Source organism: Gadus macrocephalus, chromosome 21 (assembly GCF_031168955.1).
Source record: "Gadus macrocephalus chromosome 21, ASM3116895v1".
Lineage (NCBI taxonomy): Eukaryota > Metazoa > Chordata > Actinopteri > Gadiformes > Gadidae > Gadus > Gadus macrocephalus.
Genome location: NC_082402.1, coordinates 2,060,617 through 2,081,127, shown reverse-complemented (window position 1 = coordinate 2,081,127; position 20,511 = coordinate 2,060,617). Strand labels below are relative to the sequence as shown.

Genomic DNA, 20,511 nt, shown 5'->3' with positions numbered 1-20,511 from the left:
GCAGGCTAGGATGCTAGGCTAGGAGGCTAGCAGGCTAGACTAGCAGGCTAGGCTAGGCGGCTAGGCTACGTGGCTAGGCTAGGAGGGGACTTTTACTTTGTGGGTTGTAAAGCAGACAGCAGAAGATGATACCAGCTCTGGGATAACATTACAGTATGGACCGCCCTCCCGCCACCATGGAGGGAAACAAGATGGAGCCCTCCTGGAGGAAGGGGATTGGCTGAGACGCGGGCTCCGAGGGGTCAGAGGTCGCCCTAGGAGACCACACAGCCGGTGTCCTTCTGAGGCTTCAGGTCTGGTTCCTTCATGGGCTTCACCTCCTCCTCCGGCTTGGCCTTGGCCTGCACACACAAACAAACCAGTTCACTAGTACACCAGTACACTGCCACACAAACAAACCAGTTCACTAGTACACCAGTACACTACCACACAAACAAACCAGTTCACTAGTACACTGCCACACAAACAAACCAGTTCACTAAAACTCCTGTACACCCGCACACACAAACAGACCAGTGATGTAGTTCACTAGTACTCTGCACACACAAACAGAGCAGTGAAGTAGTTCACCAGTTCATTAGTACTCTGTCACACACACACAGACCAGTGAAGAGGTTCACTAGTACACCAGTACTCTGTCAGCCCAGATCGCAGCGTACCAGTGTGTTGTCTGGTTAGCACCTTGACGCTAGGCCATGTAGCATCCAGCAGGCCAGTACCCAGTACCTTTTCGTTCTTATCGTTTTCTGGTTAGCACCCTACCCTCGAGGTTGTACCATGCATCATGCAGCCTGCAGCATGCCGCCCAGTACCTTGTCGTTCTTGGCCCCCTTGGTGAGGTCGAAGGTGTTCAGCACCTCCGGGCTCCACTGCTCGCTGAGCGGCGGCAGCTCAAAGGCCAGCGGCTCAGCTAGCCCGTAGCTCGCCTTTAGCTCCAGCTGGGGCGCCTCCTCCGGCACCTTGTGGAAGTAGCTGGTATTACAGGATAATTATTAACATTAAATACCATTATATTACATTATATAAAATGATATAACATCAATTATACAACGGGGGGCCTAAATCCAGCGATCTGATTGGTTCCTAACTGTTGTATAATGAGCGTATACATAACTGCTATGACGCCCAATCATTTTGTGAAAGTATCACTCCGCGTGGAAAGTGTCAAAGAATACAACCGTGTTTTTACTAGTGTGTGTGTGTGGAGTCATTTTGCCATAATTTTAACAGTTGTATAAAAGCAATAGCACAGTTCACTGAAGCCTAAAATCGGCGAGTGAACTGCTCCATAGGATAAATTGCCGGCGAACCGCTCTATCGGAGCCTTCTCTCGGAGGGACGCTAAAGTGTGTTGCATAGCGAACGTCGATGCATAGCGGCAGCCAGGAGGGACTACTTTTTGGTAGTCTGTGAGCTCACAGTAAAACGGCTACTTTGACTTTCTTGGTTTCTTTTTTAATGTAGTGTGTCTATGACTTTCGTTTCGCCATAACAGTAACCGTTGTATAAAAGCAATAGATCACTTCATTCAGTGGCATGTGCTCATTATACCACTGTGAAGGGGGTCGCCGGCAGTGGTATAATGAGCACATACCACAGCCTGTCGTGATCTATTGCTTAAATATATCACCTTGTGGAAGTAGCTGGTATTACAGGATAATTATTAACATTAAATACCATTATATTACATTATATAAAATGATATAACATCAAATATATCACCTTGTGGAAGTAGCTGGTATTGCAGGATAATTATTAACATTAAATACCATTATATAAAATGATATAACAACAAATACGTCACCTTGTGGAATAAGCTGGTATTACAGGACAACATAAGTGTGTGTGTAAGTGTGTACGTGTACACACACACACACACACACACACACACACACACACACACACACACACACACACACACACACACACACACACACACACACACACACACACACACACACACACACACACACACACACACACACACACGACCGAAAATTCTAAATGTCTCCGGTCAGAAGGACCAATGGAAATAATTCTCTCTGCACGATTTGAATTGTGTTTGAATATGCTACAGTGGTCATTTGTTTAGCCAATTCATGTAAAACAATGTGGGCCGGCCGATATTTCCCACCACTATCCCCCAGCCGGGCCGGGCCGGGCCTTTGATCGAGCGTTTGTGTTTTTTTAGTATTTTTTTAATCATTGCTTTATTGGCATAATCCGAGGAGAAATCTATGCCATAAACAGACATATTATTGGCCTTTATTACTCGGGTCTTCTCAATGGCGTGGAACGCTCCGTTCACTTGCATGGGTAGTAGTCCGGTAACTTGTCAACCCCAGCATCTTCGGTTGCTAAGCGACGTCAACGTCTTTGACTATTTCACTGCTGATCAACACTACGAATGCTGGTAACGATTAAATTGTAAAAAGACACACCATGTGAAGTTATTTTTTTGTTTCGCCAGGTCACCGGTCATTATCGAAAATAAGCCCCTTCAGGGGGTTAAACCCCTATCGGGTTTAATTTCCCGATAATGACCGGCGTTCTATACATTATCCCTTACATGTAAATTTAGCAGAGTAGGCCTAAGTAACAAATGGGTAAAAAGTTACACATGTATTAAAAAAAATGTCGGGTTGAAATCAGGCTCGGGCTCATCCTTAGTTAATGCGTTGGGCCGGGCCGGGCTCGGACAGAACGTTCACGGGCTCGGGCCGGGTCGGGCTTGATTTCCTGGGCCCAACCTAAGCTCTAATAAAGACTGCTCAGCGAAGCCGCCTTGGGGAAGGAAGAGTCACGAGGCTTATGCGCATTGCAAGCAGCAGAGACACTCTCGATACATTTGACTTTAAGTCAGCAGCGTCACGCTTCACAGATGCCAAATATCGAAAGAAAAAAAAAAAAACGTTAAAATTAATCCTTCCAGGTCACATGATGACCGTCGCCAATTTCTTTCTAGCGGAAACCCTGACGTGTACGTGTGCGTTCATGTAGTTGTGCGTGTGCGTGTGTGCGTGCGTGTGCGTGTGTTTGTACTGACATGAAGCCGTTCTCCCGCTGACACTTCTCCAGCGTGTTCTTCACCAGCGCTCCGAGCTTCAGGAAGAAGAGCTGCTCCGAGGGCCGCGCGGTGGAGCCCGGGCCCTTGGTCTGCCGGTACTCCTTACACAGCTCCTCCGCTCGCTGGTAGGCTGGGACCATCGACCAGTTAACATGTAGCAGAACCAGAACCAGAACCATTAACACAGCTCCTCCGCTCGCTGGTAGGCTGGGACCATCAACCAGTTAACATGTAGCAGAACCAGAACCATTAACACAGCTCCTCCCCTCGCTGGTAGGCTGGGACCATCAACCAGTTAGAATGAACCAGTGACCAGAACCAGTAACCAATAACACAGCTCCTCAGCACACTGGTAGGCTAGACACAACCAGGAACCAAAACCATTGACCAGTAACCAGAACCATTAGCCAGTTACCAGAACCGTTAACCAGTTACCATTATTACAGCTCCTCTGCCCACTGGTAACTTGGACACAACCAGTAACCATTTACCATTAACCAGTTAGCATTAACCAACACCTATTGAATCTGGTCTATAGTTAGCGTGGTTAACCTATTGAACCTGGGCTATAGTTAGCATGGTTAACCTGGTCAATAGTTAGTATGGTTAACCTGGTCTAGTTAACCAATTGAACCTGGGCTATAGATAGCGTGGTTAACCTATTGAACCTGGTCTATAGTTAGCATGGTTAACCTGGTCTATAGATAGCGTGGTTAACCTGGTCTATAGATAGCGTGGCTAACCTGGACTATAGTAAGCGAGGTTAACCTGGTCTATAGTTAGCGGGGTTAACCGGGTCCATAGTTAGCGTAGTTAACCTGGTCTATAGTTAGAGTGGTTAACCTGGTCTATAGTTAGCGGGGTTAACCTGGGCTTTAGTTAGCGGGGTTAGCCTGGGCTATAGTTAGCGGGGTTAGCCTGGGCTTTAGTTAGCGGGGTTAACCTGGGCTATAGTTAGCGGGGTTAGCCTGGGCTTTAGTTAGCGGGGTTAACCTGGGATATAGTTAGTGTGGTTACTCACACTTCTCTGCCTCCTGTAGGGAGCGGATGGCCTCTCCACACTTATCGCTGGCCAGCAGCGTCTGTCCGTGGTAGCAGTACGCCTGCAGACAGACACGCACACTCTAGTCACAACACACACACAAAAAGAGCTACACAAAATAGACACACAAAGAGCTACACAAGGGAATCACACAACCAGAAGGTTTAAAACCCCTCAAACACACTTCAGGAGGTACCGACCGGTAAACTAAGACAGGGTTAACTTACTGTTGCGTTAGACAGGGTTAACTAAGACATGGTTAACTGAGACAGGGTTAACTAAGACTAACTAATTGTTGTGTTACTGACAGGAGGACTATAACTGTTCCATAACTTACGTAAGCCATGTAGAAGTGCATCTTGAGCTGGAAGTATTTCTTCCACTTGTTGCTGCACTCTGGCTCCAAAGTGTGAAGCGTCTGGTCTAGAAAACAGAGCAGCATGGTTAACCGGGTCAGCCGGCAGTCCCACAGGAGGCCACTAGAGGGCAGGGTCAGCCCGCAGTCCCACAGGAGGCCACTAGAGGGCGGGGTCAACCTGCAGTCCCACAGGAGGCCACTAGAGGGCAGGGTCAGCCCGCAGTCCCACAGGAGGCCACTAGAGGGCGGGGTAAGCCTGCAGTCCCACGGGAGGCCACTAGAGGGCGGGGTCAGCCTGCAGTCCCACAGGAGGCCACTAGAGGGCAGGATCAGCCCGCAGTCCCACAGGAGGCGGGCGGCCGAAAGGATTGTATTCATATCACAGAGAGAGCCCCTGTTTGTGAATTTGTTCCGATACGGGGAGTACGCAAGTCTATGCACTGATCCGACACAACACATGACCCCTTTACTACACAAACAACATCACAAACACGACGGTGTTATGCTTGCGTTCAAAAAACGGTCAGAGGTGGAAAGTCGGAATGGGAAACGCGTCACCTCCTCCGATCTACGGGAGTTCGAGCTAACTAGAAGAATACAAATGTATTATTATAGATTACAAACGTCAGTAAAAATTGTAGACAGTAAGTGAACCGACTCTTTATTGCTGTCATCGTAAGAGAACTCTTAAGTCGAAACTTAAGTTCAGGAATCGGAATGGAATTCGTTTTATGGGAACATCTGTTCCCGTTTGGTGCTGGACTAATGCCTCATGATCCACTGCAGACTTCTGCTCTGGCCTATCAGGAGCTCGGAGAGGGATGACAGGGAGAGATGTCGACCAATCACGATTCCCCTGGGAGAAGGGTCAGAGGTTAGGTGACTCACTGGCTCTCTGGTAGAAGTTGGCCGTCTCGTAGGACAGGGCGGCGACCAGCGTAGCGTTGTGCTTCAGCTCGATGGCCCGCGCGATGGTCACTGTGAGACGAGAACCAGGGAACCATGTTAGGACCATGGACCAGCACCAGGACCATGGACCCATGTGACCAACACCAGGACCATGGACCCATGTGACCACACCAGGACCATGGACCCATGTGACCAACACCAGGACCATGGACCCATGTGACCACACCAGGACAATAGACCCATGTGACCACACCAGGACCATGGACCCATGTGACCACACCAGGACAATAGACCCATGTGACCACACCAGGACCATGGACCCATGTGACCACACCAGGACAATAGACCCATGTGACCACACCAGGACCATGGACCCATGTGACCACACCAGGACCATGGACCCATGTGACCACACCAGGCCCATGGACCAACACCAATACCGAACCTAATGATGCTAACATGCTAGCTACCTTCCTGTGCCTCCGCCTGGCATTGGATGATGTACGCGTCAATCACCCTGGCCTCCAGGTCCCGCCCCTTCTCGGCAGGGGTGATGAGGCGGGGGATCTGGTCTTCCTGTAGAAAACACCAGCGCAGCATTATAGACTCTTCCTCTGACCTGCGTTATGGTCCTGTTTTTTCCGGTCTGCTGCCCCCCTGCCCCCCCCCCAGAGGTCGTTGGGGCCACCACACCGAGGAGGTCAGCACCCCCAAGGCCCGAATTGAGACACCCAACCCTTTAGTGAAGCTCCCACTCACTGCAGGAGACGCTAAAGTAGCTATCGCTAGGCTATCTTTACTGTAGCAGCTAATAGGTGCTGTTGCACGTTACCCTAACTTTACTGTAGGAGAGGCTTATAGAAGCTGTAGCTAGGCTATCTATACTGTAGCGTAAGCTAATGGCTGCTATTGTTCGTTAACTTATCTTTGCTGTAGAAGAAGCTAAAAGGAGCCATCACTGGGCTATCTTTGTTGTAGCCGTAGCTAAAATAAGTTATCACTAGAATAGCTTTACTGTAGATGAAGCTAATGTGATATGACTGCTAGCGGTCTTCACCTTGAGGTGTTTAAAGATGCCGGCGGCCATCTTCAGGCTTCGATGGACGTCTTTAGCCTCCGCTTCCGTTACACTAAGACACAAGACAAGACACAAGACATCAGAGACGTTAACACAAATACGGTTTCAAGGTCACAATTGTCAACCATTACATCCCAGGCTGTCAATCATGGTATATATGCTACATGGTGATATGAGATGTGGTGATATGACATTTGGTGATATTTGATGAGGATACTATGATAAATGATGATGTTATGATAAATACATGAGGATACTATGTAGGGCTGTAACGATACACAAATTCACGATTCGGTTTGTATCACGATTTTTGACCCACGGTTCGATACATCCCACGATTCTTTTAAATTTAAAAAGCATTTTATTTAAACAACACTTAAATACCAATTATCTTAATGTAACATTTAATAACAAATAATTTGGAACACTGAACAGATATGAACCGAAAGAATACTATTAAAGTATAGCTAAATTAATAAAGAAATAACCGAAGATTGCAGTTGGAGGATGCTTTTTGCTGGTAGGCATAATAGGGCCCCTTTAACCGTTTGGTTGGTTTATTCAAATATCCTTATTAGCGCTTCTTATTAGGCTATGTAGCTTAAATAATGACATAATCAGGCCGTATAGAATGCAACATGTTTAATAGCCTAACTTTCAATAGATGAGGAAAAACATGAACGTCGCAATAACGAGGCATAGTGTTACGAGTAGCATATGTGTGTGCGGGAGAATGGCAGTGTGCGTATGCGTGTGTGAGTGACGTCAGCGAGTGAGTGGACGAGCGAGGAGAGCGAGCGGTAGCGCGTGTGTCTAGTGAAGAAGCGAACGAGTCCGGTAGAATAAAGTGAGAATAAAGCTTGGCCCACTCTGGATGAATGTCGTTCATATCGCATATGAGGACTTGTATATGAGGAGAAATGCAATCCTCCGTAGCCACGGAGAGCTGTGATCACAGAGAGGGCATCTCGTCACATATTTACGGCATCGATAGGGGGGGGCGCTGTCAGCAGACTATTATTTAGACAAATTATTAGCAAATTTCAATCGGACAATTTGACCGAAGAGTTAGAAAGGGCATATCGCGCTTCTGCCTTCTCACACCGCGAGACAGGTTCGTGGCTTTGAGTTAGGGCTTTGACTTCGAACTTCGTGATTCGAATATTCATACGGTTCAGCTACGTCACGTTTTCTGGAACGCCGCCATTTGCACGACCGATCTCGCCAAGTATGGCCGCCCACACCGCTCATCTGAATGTTAGAGAGAGACGGAGATATTATCGATTTTAGGCTCCGATCCTTATTTGTTATCCCTATTTTTTTTTTGTCCATTAGTATGCTTGCCTCAAATCAATCTTCATGACATATATATTTATTTAGTCCACAACCCCTCCCCATACAGTGGAGATATCTTGAAAGCTTTCAAGAGCACTGATGCCTACCAATATGCTGTGGCTGGATGGGTGAAGGACGCTAAAGTGAGGCACTTGGCCACCAATAATCTTTATCTGATAATGGCAAAGTTAAGTAGGCTACTATATATTTGTGACTTCTTGTGAACAGTTTGTGGTGGGTTACTATCATTGATCGTTGAAATCAGTCATCAAATCATAGACGATCTTTTCGCCGGGGACGCTTAGGACGAGTTTTCTTCAAGATTCATTTTGTACCCACAACAAAACCCGATTGAAATTATTATGGATTATTTTGGACAATGAATGAGGTATTAATACCAATACTCTTAGGCTGGGACGATGTCAACATTGGGTATATGGAGCAGAACATAGTGGGTCATATGTCAACGTTTTTTGTATGCATTTTATTCATTAGTAAGCTACATGGATATGCCATCTTTCAGAACCTTTCATTACCTGCACTAAAGAGAATAAAAGAGCGCATCCTCATTGTTTGATTGTGGTCGTAGGTGTTGTTGTTGGCGCTGAGTTACCACTGAGTCAGTGGGTGGGATCGGTCGTCAAGATGGTGGCGCAAAGCTACAGTGACGTCACGTGAACCTTATGAATAATTCGAATATCAAAAAAATAAATCAAAATTCGAACGAATATTAGGCAGCCCTTAATATTCGAACCTGTTATGGGCAGGCCAAGAGGGAGAGACGTCGGAGAACCCCACGCAGTCTATTCATAATATTGTAATGACCACAGAAGAGGCTGAAGTAATGAAGTATTGATTAGACAGCAATTTATTAGAAACATAATAAACCGTTGGAACACGCAAGACCGGTAACCATAGCAACGCCTGTAAACAAACCTCGCAAAGCCCAATTCAGGGCTGAATCCGAATACTCATACTTATAGTATGCATTTTGTAGTACGCCACAAATATAGCGCGTCCGAATGCTCAGTGTGCATTGTGTAGTACGGAAAACGTTTCCGAATGCGTACTACCGCCACAGTATACAACGGTAGGTCACTACGTTACCAGACTACGAGTCTGGTAACGGACGAAGAAGAGATGGCTTACCCGACACTACCAACAGCGGCTTAGAAAGACGTCATAGAAAGCGGCGAAAAAAAGACATTAAAAAAGTAAAGTAAGTAATGAAGTAAAAAGAGACATTTTTAATTTAATAGCAACGATGACAAGACGGAAATCTGAGGGGAGACACGTAATCTCCAAACATCCGGTGGAGTTACGGCGGTGTTCGGAAGAGTTCAGAGGCGTTCTACGCATAGCTGTAGACCGTTCTAGGCGTTCTACGCATAGCTGTAGACCGTACTACACACTGTCAAGTGTAGTACGGTCAAGTAGTAGACACTGAACATAAATAGTATGTACTAAGTATTCGGATTCAGCCCAGGTATTACTGAAGGCATTTAATGGTCAAAATAAATATTCGAATATATTCGAATACTATTATTAATAAACAAACTAACTTCGAATATGATTTTTGGCCAAAAGTCAAAGCCCTACTTTGAGTATCGCGATTTTCGGTTTGATACGCGTATCGTTACAGCCCTAATACTATGATAAACGATGTTGTTATGATATATCACATGTTGATACTATGATAAATGATGATGTATGATATATACATGGTGATACTATGATAAGCGAAGATGTTATGATACTATGATAAACGATGATGTTATGATATATACATGAGGATACTATGATAAACGATGATGTTATTACACAGTGATACTATGATAAACGATGATGTTATGATATATACACAGTGATACTATGATAAACGATGATGTTATGATATATACACAGTGATACTATGATAAACGATGATGTTATGATATATACACAGTGATACTATGATAAACAATGATGTTATGATATATACATGGTGATACTATGATAAACGATGATGTTATGATATATACACAGTGATACTATGATAAACGATGATGTTATGATATGTAAACGGTGATACGAGGGCGGGAGGACCTACTTCTCCTTGCCCGCCATGCGGGAGGCGAACTTGGTGTACCAGATGGCCACGTTGTAGCTCATGGAGATCAGCTCGAAGATGGCGTCCTGTTGAGCACTGTGGGAAACGGGGTTCAGAGGAGGGGGGTGAGACAGGTTCGACCCGTTCTGGCGGTCAGTAGAACCAACGCACGGGGGGCCCGGTTCTCAGGGGAGTCACGGAACCACAGTCCGGTTCTGTAGGAGCCTACCTTGGGACGTTCCCCTGCAGAGTGTCGGTCCACTTGAAGTTCTGGATGAATCTCATCTTGTTCTCCTGTGTGGTCCCGTCCAGAGACGAGATGAACCCTGGGGAGTAGCAAGAAGCCTCCAGCGGTTAGTGGCAGAACAACTGATCCACATGTTAGGAGACAGAGAAACAGGTTCATTACTGATCCACATGTTAAGGGACCGAGAAAAAGGTTCATTACTGATCCACATGTTAGGAGACAGAGAAACAGGTTAATTACTGATCCACATGTTAGGAGACAGAGGAACAGGTTCATTACTGATCCACATGTTAGGAGACAGAAACAGGTTCATTACTGATCCACATGTTAGGAGACAGAGAAACAGGTTCATTACTGATCCACATGTTAGGAGACAGAGAAACAGGTTCATTACTGATCCACATGTTAGGAGACAGAGAAACAGGTCCATTACTGATCCACATGTAAGGAGACAGAGAAACAGGTTAATTAAACTACCTCCTTGGAACTTAAAGCATCAGTGTATTGGTGATGAAATACACAAGCAGTCAGTGCACACATCCTCCAACTCTTGTGTACTCTACTGCAGATACTCTACTGTAACACCCCTCTGGTGACTACTGTAGATACTCTACTGTAACACCCCTCTGGTGACTACTGTAGATACTCTACTGTAACACCCCTCTAGTGACTACTGTAGATACTAGGGCCCGACCGATATTGATTTTTGAGTGCCGATGCCGATGCCGATTATTTTCAGAGAAAAATTAAGATTACGATTTAAACGGCAGATTAAAAAAAAATATATATATATATCAAAACATATAAAACGTAGTTTTTGATACCTTAAATATACTTTAAACACTTTTGACGAATATGTGAATTGAATGCAGAACCTTTGAGTGTTTTTGAATACATTTACAGTCAAAAATGAGTGTAATGTAAAATGTAAAATAAATAACTAACTCCCAATGTGCTGCGCTCGTGAGCAGTGACTAACACGTGCGTGCTGAGCAGTATGGTCTCACCGTTAGAGTCTACAGTATAACAAATTAACATGGCCTGGGACCTAAAGAAAAACAGGCACAACATGCTCAAACAACGCGTCTTGTGTACATTGGTGAGGTGAGCGCGCAGCTGCCTGAGCGAGAGTGCTTTCATGTTGTACGGTAAAATTCAATCTCCTCTTTTTTACTCCAGCTAAAGTTGTTAGTTAGCAAGGCGAGTAGGAGCGCAATCTGCAGGATACTAATCGCAATAAAATGTATAAAAAAATAAATAAAAAAATAAAAAAAATAAAAATCGGTTGTAATCTGCGTCTTTTTGGCCAATGCCGATTATTTTCAAAAAGGCTATAATCGGCCGATTAAATCGGCAGGCCGATAAATCGGTCGGGCCCTAGTAGATACACTACTGTAACACCCCTCTGGTGACTACTGTAGATACTCTACTGTAACACCCCTCTAGTGACTACTGTAGATACTCTACTGTAACACCCCTCTAGTGACTACTGTAGATACTCCACTGTAACACCCCTCTGGTGACTACTGTAGATACTCTACTGTAACACCCCTCTAGTGACTACTGTAGATACTCTACTGTAACACCCCTCTGGTGACTACTGTAGATACTCTACTGTAACACCCCTCTAGTGACTACTGTAGATACTCTACTGTAACACCCCTCTGGTGACTACTGTAGATACTCTACTGTAACACCCCTCTGGTGACTACTGTAGATACTCTACTGTAACACCCCTCTAGTGACTACTGTAGATACTCTACTGTAACACCCCTCTAGTGACTACTGTAGATACTCTACTGTAACACCCCTCTGGTGACTACTGTAGATACTCTACTGTAACACCCCTCTAGTGACTACTGTAGATACTCCCCCCGCCTCTACCTTGGAGCAGGGAGAAGTAGGCGTCGGTGGCGTTCTTCATCATGTCCGGGTTGCAGGTGACGTCTGTGAACATCTCCAGCAGCCGCGCACGGTCCGTCCTCAGGTTGCTGCGGACCACAACGTTCATCAACCACATGGACAGCAAGTACCGTCTTTCAGCCAGCGCCGGGGGCGCTGGCTGAAAGACGGTACTTGCTGTACTTAGTCTGGGCACACTCAGAGAGCAGACACCCAAGACTGGGAGGAGCTACTCAATATTCCAAGGGTAGCAACCAATCATTAGCTACCAAGCATTAGGTCCTTTGTTCTACGAGTGGAGGGGGGTTAATGCTTACGTCCCGACCAAGAGTGTCAACACCAGAGGTAAACATTACACAGCGGGTCAAACGGGGGTTGGACTCTTGTTTCTCGGAGTTGGAGCGTTGTCAGACCAGAGGAAGCTAAGAAGGCCATTCCCCCCCTCCCTCCCTCTCAGGGCTCATTCCAACCAATCAGGCGCTGTGGCGGCCCTGGGGGAGTGTCCTGTGGCGTGTGTGACGTCGTGCTGTGGACTCAAAACACTCCTTCACGGCAGGGCGGGGCCGCCCTGGAAGAACAACGCCTGATACGGTGAGCCCTGGGTTAGTGGGCCAGAGATCAGAGGGGAGGGGTAGGAGGTGAAGACGGTAGGAGGTGAGGAGGTCAGGAGGGTAGGAGGTGAGGAGGGTGGGAGGTGAGGAGGGTGGGAGGTCAGGAGGGTGGGAGGTGAGGAGGGTAGGAGGTGAGGAGGGTAGGAGGTGAGGAGGGTAGGAGGTGTGGAGGGTAGGAAGGTAGGATGTAAGGAGGTTAGGGTTATTATGGTAGGAGGTGAGGAGGGTAGGGTTAGGAGGTTAGGAGGGTAGGAGGTGAGGAGGGTAGGAGGGTATGAGGGTAGGAGGTGAGGAGGGTAGGAGAGGAGGTAAGGAGGGTAGGAGGAGAGGAGGTAAGGAGGGTAGGAGGTAAGGAGGGTAGTAGGTAAGGAGGGTAGGAGGTAAGGAGGTTAGGGTTATTATGGTAGAAGGGTAGGGTTAGGAGGGTAGGAGGTGAGGAGGTCAGGAGGGTAGGAGGTGAGGAGGGTGGGAGGTGAGGAGGGTGGGAGGTCAGGAGGGTGGGAGGTGAGGAGGGTAGGAGGTGAGGAGGGTAGGAGGTGTGGAGGGTAGGAAGGTAGGATGTAAGGAGGTTAGGGTTATTATGGTAGGAGGTGAGGAGGGTAGGGTTAGGAGGTTAGGAGGGTAGGAGGTGAGGAGGGTAGGAGGGTATGAGGGTAGGAGGTGAGGAGGGTAGGAGGAGAGGAGGTAAGGAGGGTAGGAGGAGAGGAGGTAAGGAGGGTAGGAGGTAAGGAGGGTAGTAGGTAAGGAGGGTAGGAGGTAAGGAGGTTAGGGTTATTATGGTAGAAGGGTAGGGTTAGGAGGGTAGGAGGTAAGGAGGGTAGGAGGGTAGGAGGTGAGGAGCTTAGGGCTACAAGGGAGGTGACACAGGGACAGATGATGGATAGGGGGTTCAGATCCAGCGACCAGCCTTAACGCCAGCATCAAGGCCTTGGAGTCCCTGTGGTCCAGTAGCAGCTGAACCCAGCGACTAGTGAACCACCAGAGCAGTCTCCACTCCCCGTCCATGGCCCTGGACCAACCCTCCCGTCTGGTCACCTACTTGCAGATCTTGTTGGCGGCAGGACTGCCGGCCACCCCGTAGAAGTTGAAGGAGACCAGGGCCGTCGCCTTCAGGGGGTTTCGGTGGAACCAGTGGGCCATCCTGGACTGGGCTCTACGGACCAGAACATCACAGGACGTCAACACAGGACACCATCGCACACCATCACACAACATCATCATCACTGGACATCACCCCATGACATCACACAGCATCACAGAACATCATCATCACTGGACATCACCCCATGACACCATCACACACCATCACATGACCCGCTGCTTACGGGACGGCAGGTGCATTCCTCCCCGGCCATCCCGACCCCGCCTGCTCTACATATACTCTGTGATTGACAGGTAGTGTTAGCGGGGACCTATGGTCGTCGTGGGTTGAATGTATACAAGGATTTGTTAAAAATACAGCAGGACATGAATACTTTAAGGCGACTTGGTCCTAAACTAGTTATTCAGTGAGGCGGTGTTCAGAGGAGCGCGGTGGAGACACGGCTCCTCTCTCACTGCCACCCTGTCGACCGACTCGGTTGGGCATGTCAAGATGTTAAGAGGAGGGTCGCTGTGTCTGATCTTAAAGAGAGGCTCGTTGTGTCTGAAGGCTTGAGGTTCGGAGGAGGAGAGGAGCTCCGTGACGTAGTCTTTAGCGATAGCTAGCGTTAGCTTCGTCTCGAGACGTCAACGCGATGAAAACACGAGAAGAAGTGAAACCGCGGGATTAAAGGCGGTAAACTTGAGGTAGAGGTGGTCGGGGGTTGGATGTGTCGGGAGGTGGAGGTGGAGGTGGTCGTCGTTACCTTGAAACTGGGGTCTGAGACGGAGAGGTTCTTCGGGAAGTCTGACAGCAACAACAACTCACTTCCGGAAATAAACCAAAGGCAGCCTCTGGCCAATAGGAGCGCATCAGGAAGTGAAAGCTAAGAGAGAGTTCGACCAATAAGAGCCGATCGTTTGGTCAGATGACGTCGAAGCCGTGTATATACCACGCTCTGAGATCAGCCCCGACGGTTCTGTCAGTAACATACCAGACTGTAAGGACGGGATGAACGGATCTGGGATCCGACCCGCTCCCTTTGTTTGTCAGACAAGCCCGTAATAAAGACATCGAACAACATGTGTGCATGAACACACCAATGAGACAAACACACTCAGATATCAATAAATCATTTTAATTCTCCCACTTTGACAAGCATTGCATGAACAGAGCAGCGAAAATGTAATTCTAGTGACGAACAGAAGTAAAGAGAACTTGTTTGACCCAGTTGTTCAATCTACCAGACATCATGGATCTTCTCCAACTAAGGCAAAGTGTCCCCAGAACCTCAAAGTTTACATACAACGATTGTGCTTTGCAAAAATATTTTCTTAGAAAGATGAACAAATTTGGTTGGAAGAATATGTTTCTTTAGTCAATAAACTCATTTTATCATTGTTCATTTCATATATATATATATATCTTTTATGGAATGCAGAAGCGATCCAAAGTGTTTGGTGTAAACAATCGATTGATTAGAACTTCACCCAAGGTGGGTCAACATGTCAGCATACTTTTCATCCCCTCAATGGCTCAGCAAGAGTTTAAGGCACAGTAATTAATCCTCAACAAACAAAGGCACGTTTGGTGAATTATTCAAACGCTTCTATTAAGTCGAGAAACTTTACCCCATAGGCGGAAAATAGTTTGTCAATGTTTGGAGGCGGTTCAGGTATTTCTGGTCTGATGGCAAGCATTCCAAAACAGACATTCATAAATTAATATCTTCTCCAAAGCGATTGTGTACAGCGTCCATGTAACGCAGTAGGACATGTTGAAGACTGTTCTCACGTTCAGCAACATTTACTTATCTTTGGATCACAATAGAACGCATTGTGGACATCTTCTGCATAACAAAATAATAAATTTGCATTGTCACAGGCATCCGCTGTTTAATCTCAAATTGCATCCTACACACACACACAAAACACACACACACACTCTTTTGAAATCATCCCAAACCTGGCCTGACCAAATGGCCTATAACGTGATCAAGAGAAGTCTTTGGCAATCGCGCCCCTTTGGTGTTTTAAGAAAGATGCTAAAACTCAAGCTAGGAATCTAGCTCTATAACACACACACGCACGCGCACAGGCAGGCACGCACGCACGCACGCACGCACGCACACACACGCACACACACACACACAAGACAACATCTGGTGGTCTGACCCCTGGAAGACTTTCAGTCAGAACTACGAAGCTGAACCTCCTCCTGATGTCCACCTTGTGCACGTGGAGGTGGGCCGTGCACGTGGAGGTGGGCCGTGGAGGTGGGCCGTGCACGTGGAGGGGGGCCGTGCACGTGGAGGTGAGTGCAGTTCTCAGAGGCGCCGGGCATAGTTCTTGCAGAGCACGTGGTCGCGGAGGTCCCCCCAGCCTCCGTTCTTAACGTGGGGCCGGTGCTCCACCTTCTCCCCCCCGCTGAGCGAGAGCGAGGCGGGGAACAGGCTCCCCTTCACCCGCTGCAGGACCTCCTCCACCCGCCGCGCCGCCAGCTCCGGCCTGCACTCCTCCTTCTTCTGGTGGAGGCCGCAGTCCCCGGTGTGGAGTACGCGGGAGCCCAGGGCCGCCAGCACCTTCAGGGGCTTGGCGATGCAGGTCCCCGACAGGTGCTGCAGGGTCCAGTCCCAGTTGTAGTCGTCGTAGGTGCAGAAGGCCTCGTTGCAGCCCATCAGCTTGTAGTACACCTCGCGGGAGAGCGCCAGGCCCATGTTGTGCTTGGTGGACTCCCAGCTGGCCGTCTGCAGCCGGTCCGAGTGGCCGCCGAAGCCGCCGTCCGGCACCTTGTGGTTCCCCAGCGCCAGCACGTCGCAGTCGGGGCAGCTGGCGGCGCGGTAGGCCGCCATGGCGCGGTAGTGGTGGTAGAAGTCGGGCAGCAGGTAGTGGTCCTCCTCCAGGAACACGGCAAAGCCGTGGTAGCCCTGCACGGCGCCCACCCGCTCCCACACAAAGTGCATCTTCCACCACCAGTGGTGCTTGGTCTGAGTGATGGCCGCCTCGCGGTAGTGGCCGTAGGAGTCGGGGTGCTCCGCGTTCAGGCAGCCCGACCTCACGGCCTGGTCCCGGGCCGCGTCCCGGGGGCAGTCCTTGGGGTCGTGGCCGGGGAAGGAGTTGGGGTAGAGCTGGGTGCTGTAGGGGAAGTAGATCTGGATGACCTTGCAGAAAGTGATCCCTTGAACGATGGAGTTGATCTCCTCAGAGAAGTAGTCGTGGCTGAAGATGACCAGGAAGCCCTGGACCTCTGCGGCACTCTCCAGAGACCTGACCAGCAGGCGCAGGTAGTCCGACCGGTTGTGGACCTGGACCACCAGCACCAGCTGGGGCTCCTCCGGGAACCGGTCTGCGTTCAAAACGAACTGCTGGTAATCCGCGTTCAAAACAGAATCAGCCAATTCAGACGGGGAGGCGAAGTTCAGTTTGACCATCTCTTCGGACTGCGAGACGTGGCTGTCTCTGAAGCTGATGGGGTCAGTTGTCTCCGGGTCGGACAGAAACAGCACCCGGGTGGAGAACAGCAGCGTCCCAATGACCAGCGAGACCCCCAGCAGCGCCAGCGCCTTGCGCCGCACCATACGGAACCTCATGACCGCCGAGGACCAGCAGAGACCGGGTCTAAACACACGACTGTCGGCTCGGCTTCACCCTCGTATCGACATCGTGTTCATGGTATTTATGGTAAACTTGCCGTCTTGGTCACGTTGTGTCACCCGAGTTCTGAGGCCGGAATGACAGCAGCGACGCGGGCTCCACAGCGTCTCACCAGCCTGTCCACAGCGTCTCACCAGCCGGTCCACAGCGTCTCACCAGCCGGTCCACAGCGGTCCGTCTCCTTCTGCTCTGCGGTGCGATTCCTGTGATACAAACCCGGTCCGCGGTGTTGGTGAGCAGTGGTAGTAAGGTAACTCCATGAGCATGTTTACCGGAGTTTGAACTCACCGAAAAGACGTGTGACGAGCGAGAAGTGGAAACCAGGAAGAGGATGGAAGGAGTCCGACCCATCTTCAGCAGGAAGCACGCCGACTGCTGACGTGTACAAAGCAGCCAACGGGAGGCAAGCGAGCCGCTGGTCCGACCCTCCTACTCTGCTACCTCCTACTCTGCTACCTCCTACTCACCTACCCTCCCACCACCACCTACCTTCTACCCTCCTCCCCCACCCCCCTCCTCCCCTCCTCCCGTGAGGTATCGGGAACGCGGGGCTGACTCCCGGCCGAGTCAACAGAACTAAACAAACCAAGGATTGCCAGAAGGCTTCGTTTTTTCACACTCACGCAAATCCTGCGTCTCAGTGCTGCATGTCAGGGTTAGTGTTAGCGTTAGTGTTAGTGCAAGTGATGTCATGTAAAGTGTCTTAGGGTTAGTGTTTCCGGGATTAAGCCGTAAGTGTTGGTGATGTAAAGTGAACTGTGAGCGGTGGTGGTGAAACTCAGTTTCCGGTTGGACTAGACCCAGTAACCCAGATTTATTCGGCCTGCAGGCTTCGAGTTCAGTCAATTAGTCACTTATTTCTTCTATTTTTTTTTTTTTTACATTTTGTGCGATGTTAAACCCGGAATAAACGTGACTATAGGCCTCCCGTATCCTGGGCCAATCAAAACGTGTTTAGCCACATCTGGCATCAAAACACCGTGGCTGTTTCAAACACCACCTCCCCCCACACCACCCCCATAATGACCGGTAATTAACCAGAAATCCCGGGACTGCCGATAACCTTCCCATGCTGCTCTGCTGCCCAAAGGGCAGAGCCTGGAGGAGATCTGGGTCCTCTGGTCTCTGGTCCACGGCGGTCAAACGGGCGGGGGAACGTTCTAGAGTCTTTGAGGGAACCGCGTTGACCACGTTGTCGTGGTAACCAAAGACGCTGGCCGCAACCAACATCGGAGGCCAGGGAGGTCACCTGCTGATCTGAGGCAGCACCCCGACGCCTCAGGGCAGCGCGGCGGCGGTGGACTTTGAGCGCTGATCTGGTGTGTTGACGCTCGCAGGGCCGTGTTTACATTAGGCCTGGACCTCCCGGCTCAGGGCTGAGGTCCACATGGCTGGAGACGCACCAGACGCCTCCGCTCAGATCAGTGTGGACACCCCCCCCCTCCGGGACCAGGTTCTGGACCAGGGTCTGGGTCTGGGTCTGGGACCAGGGTCTGGGTCTGGGACCAGGGTCTGGGACTGGGACCAGGGTCTGGGTCTGGGACCAGGGTCTGGACCAGGGTCTGGGTCTGGGACCAGGGTCAGCTTTGTCTGAGACAGGAGGTAGACCCCTCAGCTGGTCTGGGACCAGACAGGAGGTAGACAGCTGGAGGAGGGTCCTGAAGGCCAGACAACATGAAACGAGCTCCAGGAAATACTTGAGGAAGTTTCCCCTCAGAGAAGCCGAATCGTTGGCTGCAGTCTCGCTATCATAGAGCTCGACACACACCAACCGACGGACACGTATCCAGCTGTTCTGCTGACACCTCTTCCCCTTTACTTTACGTTTCTCTTACGGTGTTTTAATGACTCCTTTGCGGAGGGTTCTGCTTCAATAAATGTGCCTTGCTTATCATGGGACGGTTTTAGAAGATAGTAATCTACAGATTGTAATTGGACTAACTGAGCACTAAACTGACAGCATGTTGACTGAAAGTCCCATGAGAGCCAGTAGAGGCTGTTTGCGGGGAATTTGCCTGAAGCTGTTGGTTCAGCTCACCTCTTCCTGCAGATAAGAGTTCTGACGGATAAACGCAGTGACACATGAGCCCAAACACACACACACACACACACACACACACACACACACAGGAGCTGTACTCTGGGCTGCTATATGTCCTTGTTGAAGTGACAGGATATCCTGTCGATCTTTCTCCACATCCTGTCAGTCTTGAGGGTGTTCCTCTGCTTCACAAGAAACGAAATCCCTTGATTAAACCTGAACCCTAAAGCAGAAATAAACATGACTGTAAATTTCGTAAATATGGGTTAGGGTTAGGCTAACCCTGTCTGTCAACCTACCTGTCTGTCTACCTACCTACCGTTCTACCTAACAGTCTACAACCTGATCTGCTGGGCAACTACACGCAAACACAAACACAGTCACACACATTCACATGCCTTTGTGTGTGTGTGTGTGTGTGTGTTCCATAGTGCCAACCAAATTTCTTAATTTGCATGAGAGAGAGAGAGAGAGAGAGAGAGAGAGAGAGAAAAGAAAGAAAGAAAGAAAGAAAGAAAGAAGAGAGAGAGAGAGAGAGAGAGAGAGAGAGAAGAGAGAGAGAGAGAGAGAGAGAGAGAGAGAGAGAGAGAGAGAGAGAGAGAGAGAGAGAGAGAGAGAGAGAGAGAGAGAGAGAGAGAGAGAGAGAGAGAGAGAGAGAGAGAGAGAGAGAGAGAGAGAGAGAGAGATAACGCTCGTTTAGAAGGTCTCTCTATATTCTGGTTGTTCCTCTCTTCCATCTCTAGATGGCAGCAGTATCCAGAACGACGCGATATACCGCTGCGCCCTCGGCGGTAACTAGAGATGAACAGCGAGAGGTCTGAGGAATGAGGTCACACACTTACACATGATTTACACTACAGACGGTCACGTTTAGGTCTTAAGTTAGATATGGTTAGTTTAGTTGTTAGGTTCGAGATGGTTAGTTTAGGTGTAAGGTTAGAGATGGTTAGTTTAGGAGTTAGGTTCGAGATGGTTAGTTTAGGTGTAACGTTAGAGATGGTTAGTAGATGTTAGGTTACATCTATTTAGGGGTCTAACTAACGTGTTTCGGTATTGATGAAATCATATGTCACTCCAAGGTCCAATGAGAAAGGTTTT

At 48.9% G+C, this 20,511-nt stretch overlaps 2 protein-coding genes and 1 long non-coding RNA gene across 5 annotated transcripts; all 3 read right to left on the bottom strand.

The window, feature by feature from the left end:
• Positions 1-4: 4 nt before the first annotated feature.
• On the bottom strand, positions 5-14,635 carry brox (BRO1 domain and CAAX motif containing). Of its 2 annotated transcripts, XM_060042522.1 has the most exons (13): positions 14,486-14,635; positions 13,678-13,791; positions 12,010-12,116; positions 10,108-10,204; positions 9,879-9,974; positions 6,434-6,506; positions 5,847-5,952; positions 5,356-5,445; positions 4,447-4,532; positions 4,089-4,170; positions 3,047-3,197; positions 813-972; positions 5-341 (listed from the first exon to the last, which is right to left on the bottom strand). In XM_060042522.1, exons 1-13 carry the CDS (start codon positions 14,590-14,592, stop codon positions 255-257), a joined length of 1,356 nt encoding a protein of 451 aa, XP_059898505.1. In that variant the 5' UTR covers positions 14,593-14,635; the 3' UTR covers positions 5-254. The 2 variants fall into 2 exon arrangements, with proteins under 2 accessions (XP_059898505.1, XP_059898506.1); XM_060042523.1 differs by lacking the exons at positions 5-341; positions 813-972 and adding an exon at positions 1,675-1,735.
• Positions 349-806, bottom strand: LOC132450412 (uncharacterized). The gene is made up of 3 exons (XR_009523828.1): positions 585-806; positions 496-534; positions 349-406 (listed from the first exon to the last, which is right to left on the bottom strand). It is a non-coding gene; the product is annotated as an uncharacterized LOC132450412 (long non-coding RNA).
• A 206-nt stretch (positions 14,636-14,841) lies between the features above and the next one.
• si:ch73-91k6.2 (alpha-1,6-mannosyl-glycoprotein 2-beta-N-acetylglucosaminyltransferase) lies at positions 14,842-17,488 on the bottom strand. Of its 2 annotated transcripts, none has more exons than XM_060042524.1 (2): positions 16,014-17,488; positions 14,842-15,981 (listed from the first exon to the last, which is right to left on the bottom strand). In XM_060042524.1, exon 1 carries the CDS (start codon positions 17,306-17,308, stop codon positions 16,046-16,048), a length of 1,263 nt encoding a protein of 420 aa, XP_059898507.1. In that variant the 5' UTR covers positions 17,309-17,488; the 3' UTR covers positions 14,842-15,981; positions 16,014-16,045. The 2 variants fall into 2 exon arrangements, with proteins under 2 accessions (XP_059898507.1, XP_059898508.1); XM_060042525.1 differs by having other exon boundaries at positions 16,033-17,488.
• Positions 17,489-20,511: the final 3,023 nt, after the last annotated feature.

Coding starts and splice junctions, on each gene's coding strand:
- brox (XM_060042522.1), bottom strand. CDS start 14,592: ATGCGCTCCTATTGGCCAGAGGCTGCCTTTGGTTTATTTCCGGAAGTG. Junction 6,507..9,878: donor CGCATGGCGGGCAAGGAGAA/GTAGGTCCTCCC, acceptor CTTGTGTCTTAG/TGTAACGGAAGCGGAGGCTA. Junction 342..812: donor AGGGGGCCAAGAACGACAAG/GTACTGGGCGGC, acceptor TTGTGTGTGCAG/GCCAAGGCCAAGCCGGAGGA.
- si:ch73-91k6.2 (XM_060042524.1), bottom strand. CDS start 17,308: ATGAGGTTCCGTATGGTGCGGCGCAAGGCGCTGGCGCTGCTGGGGGTC.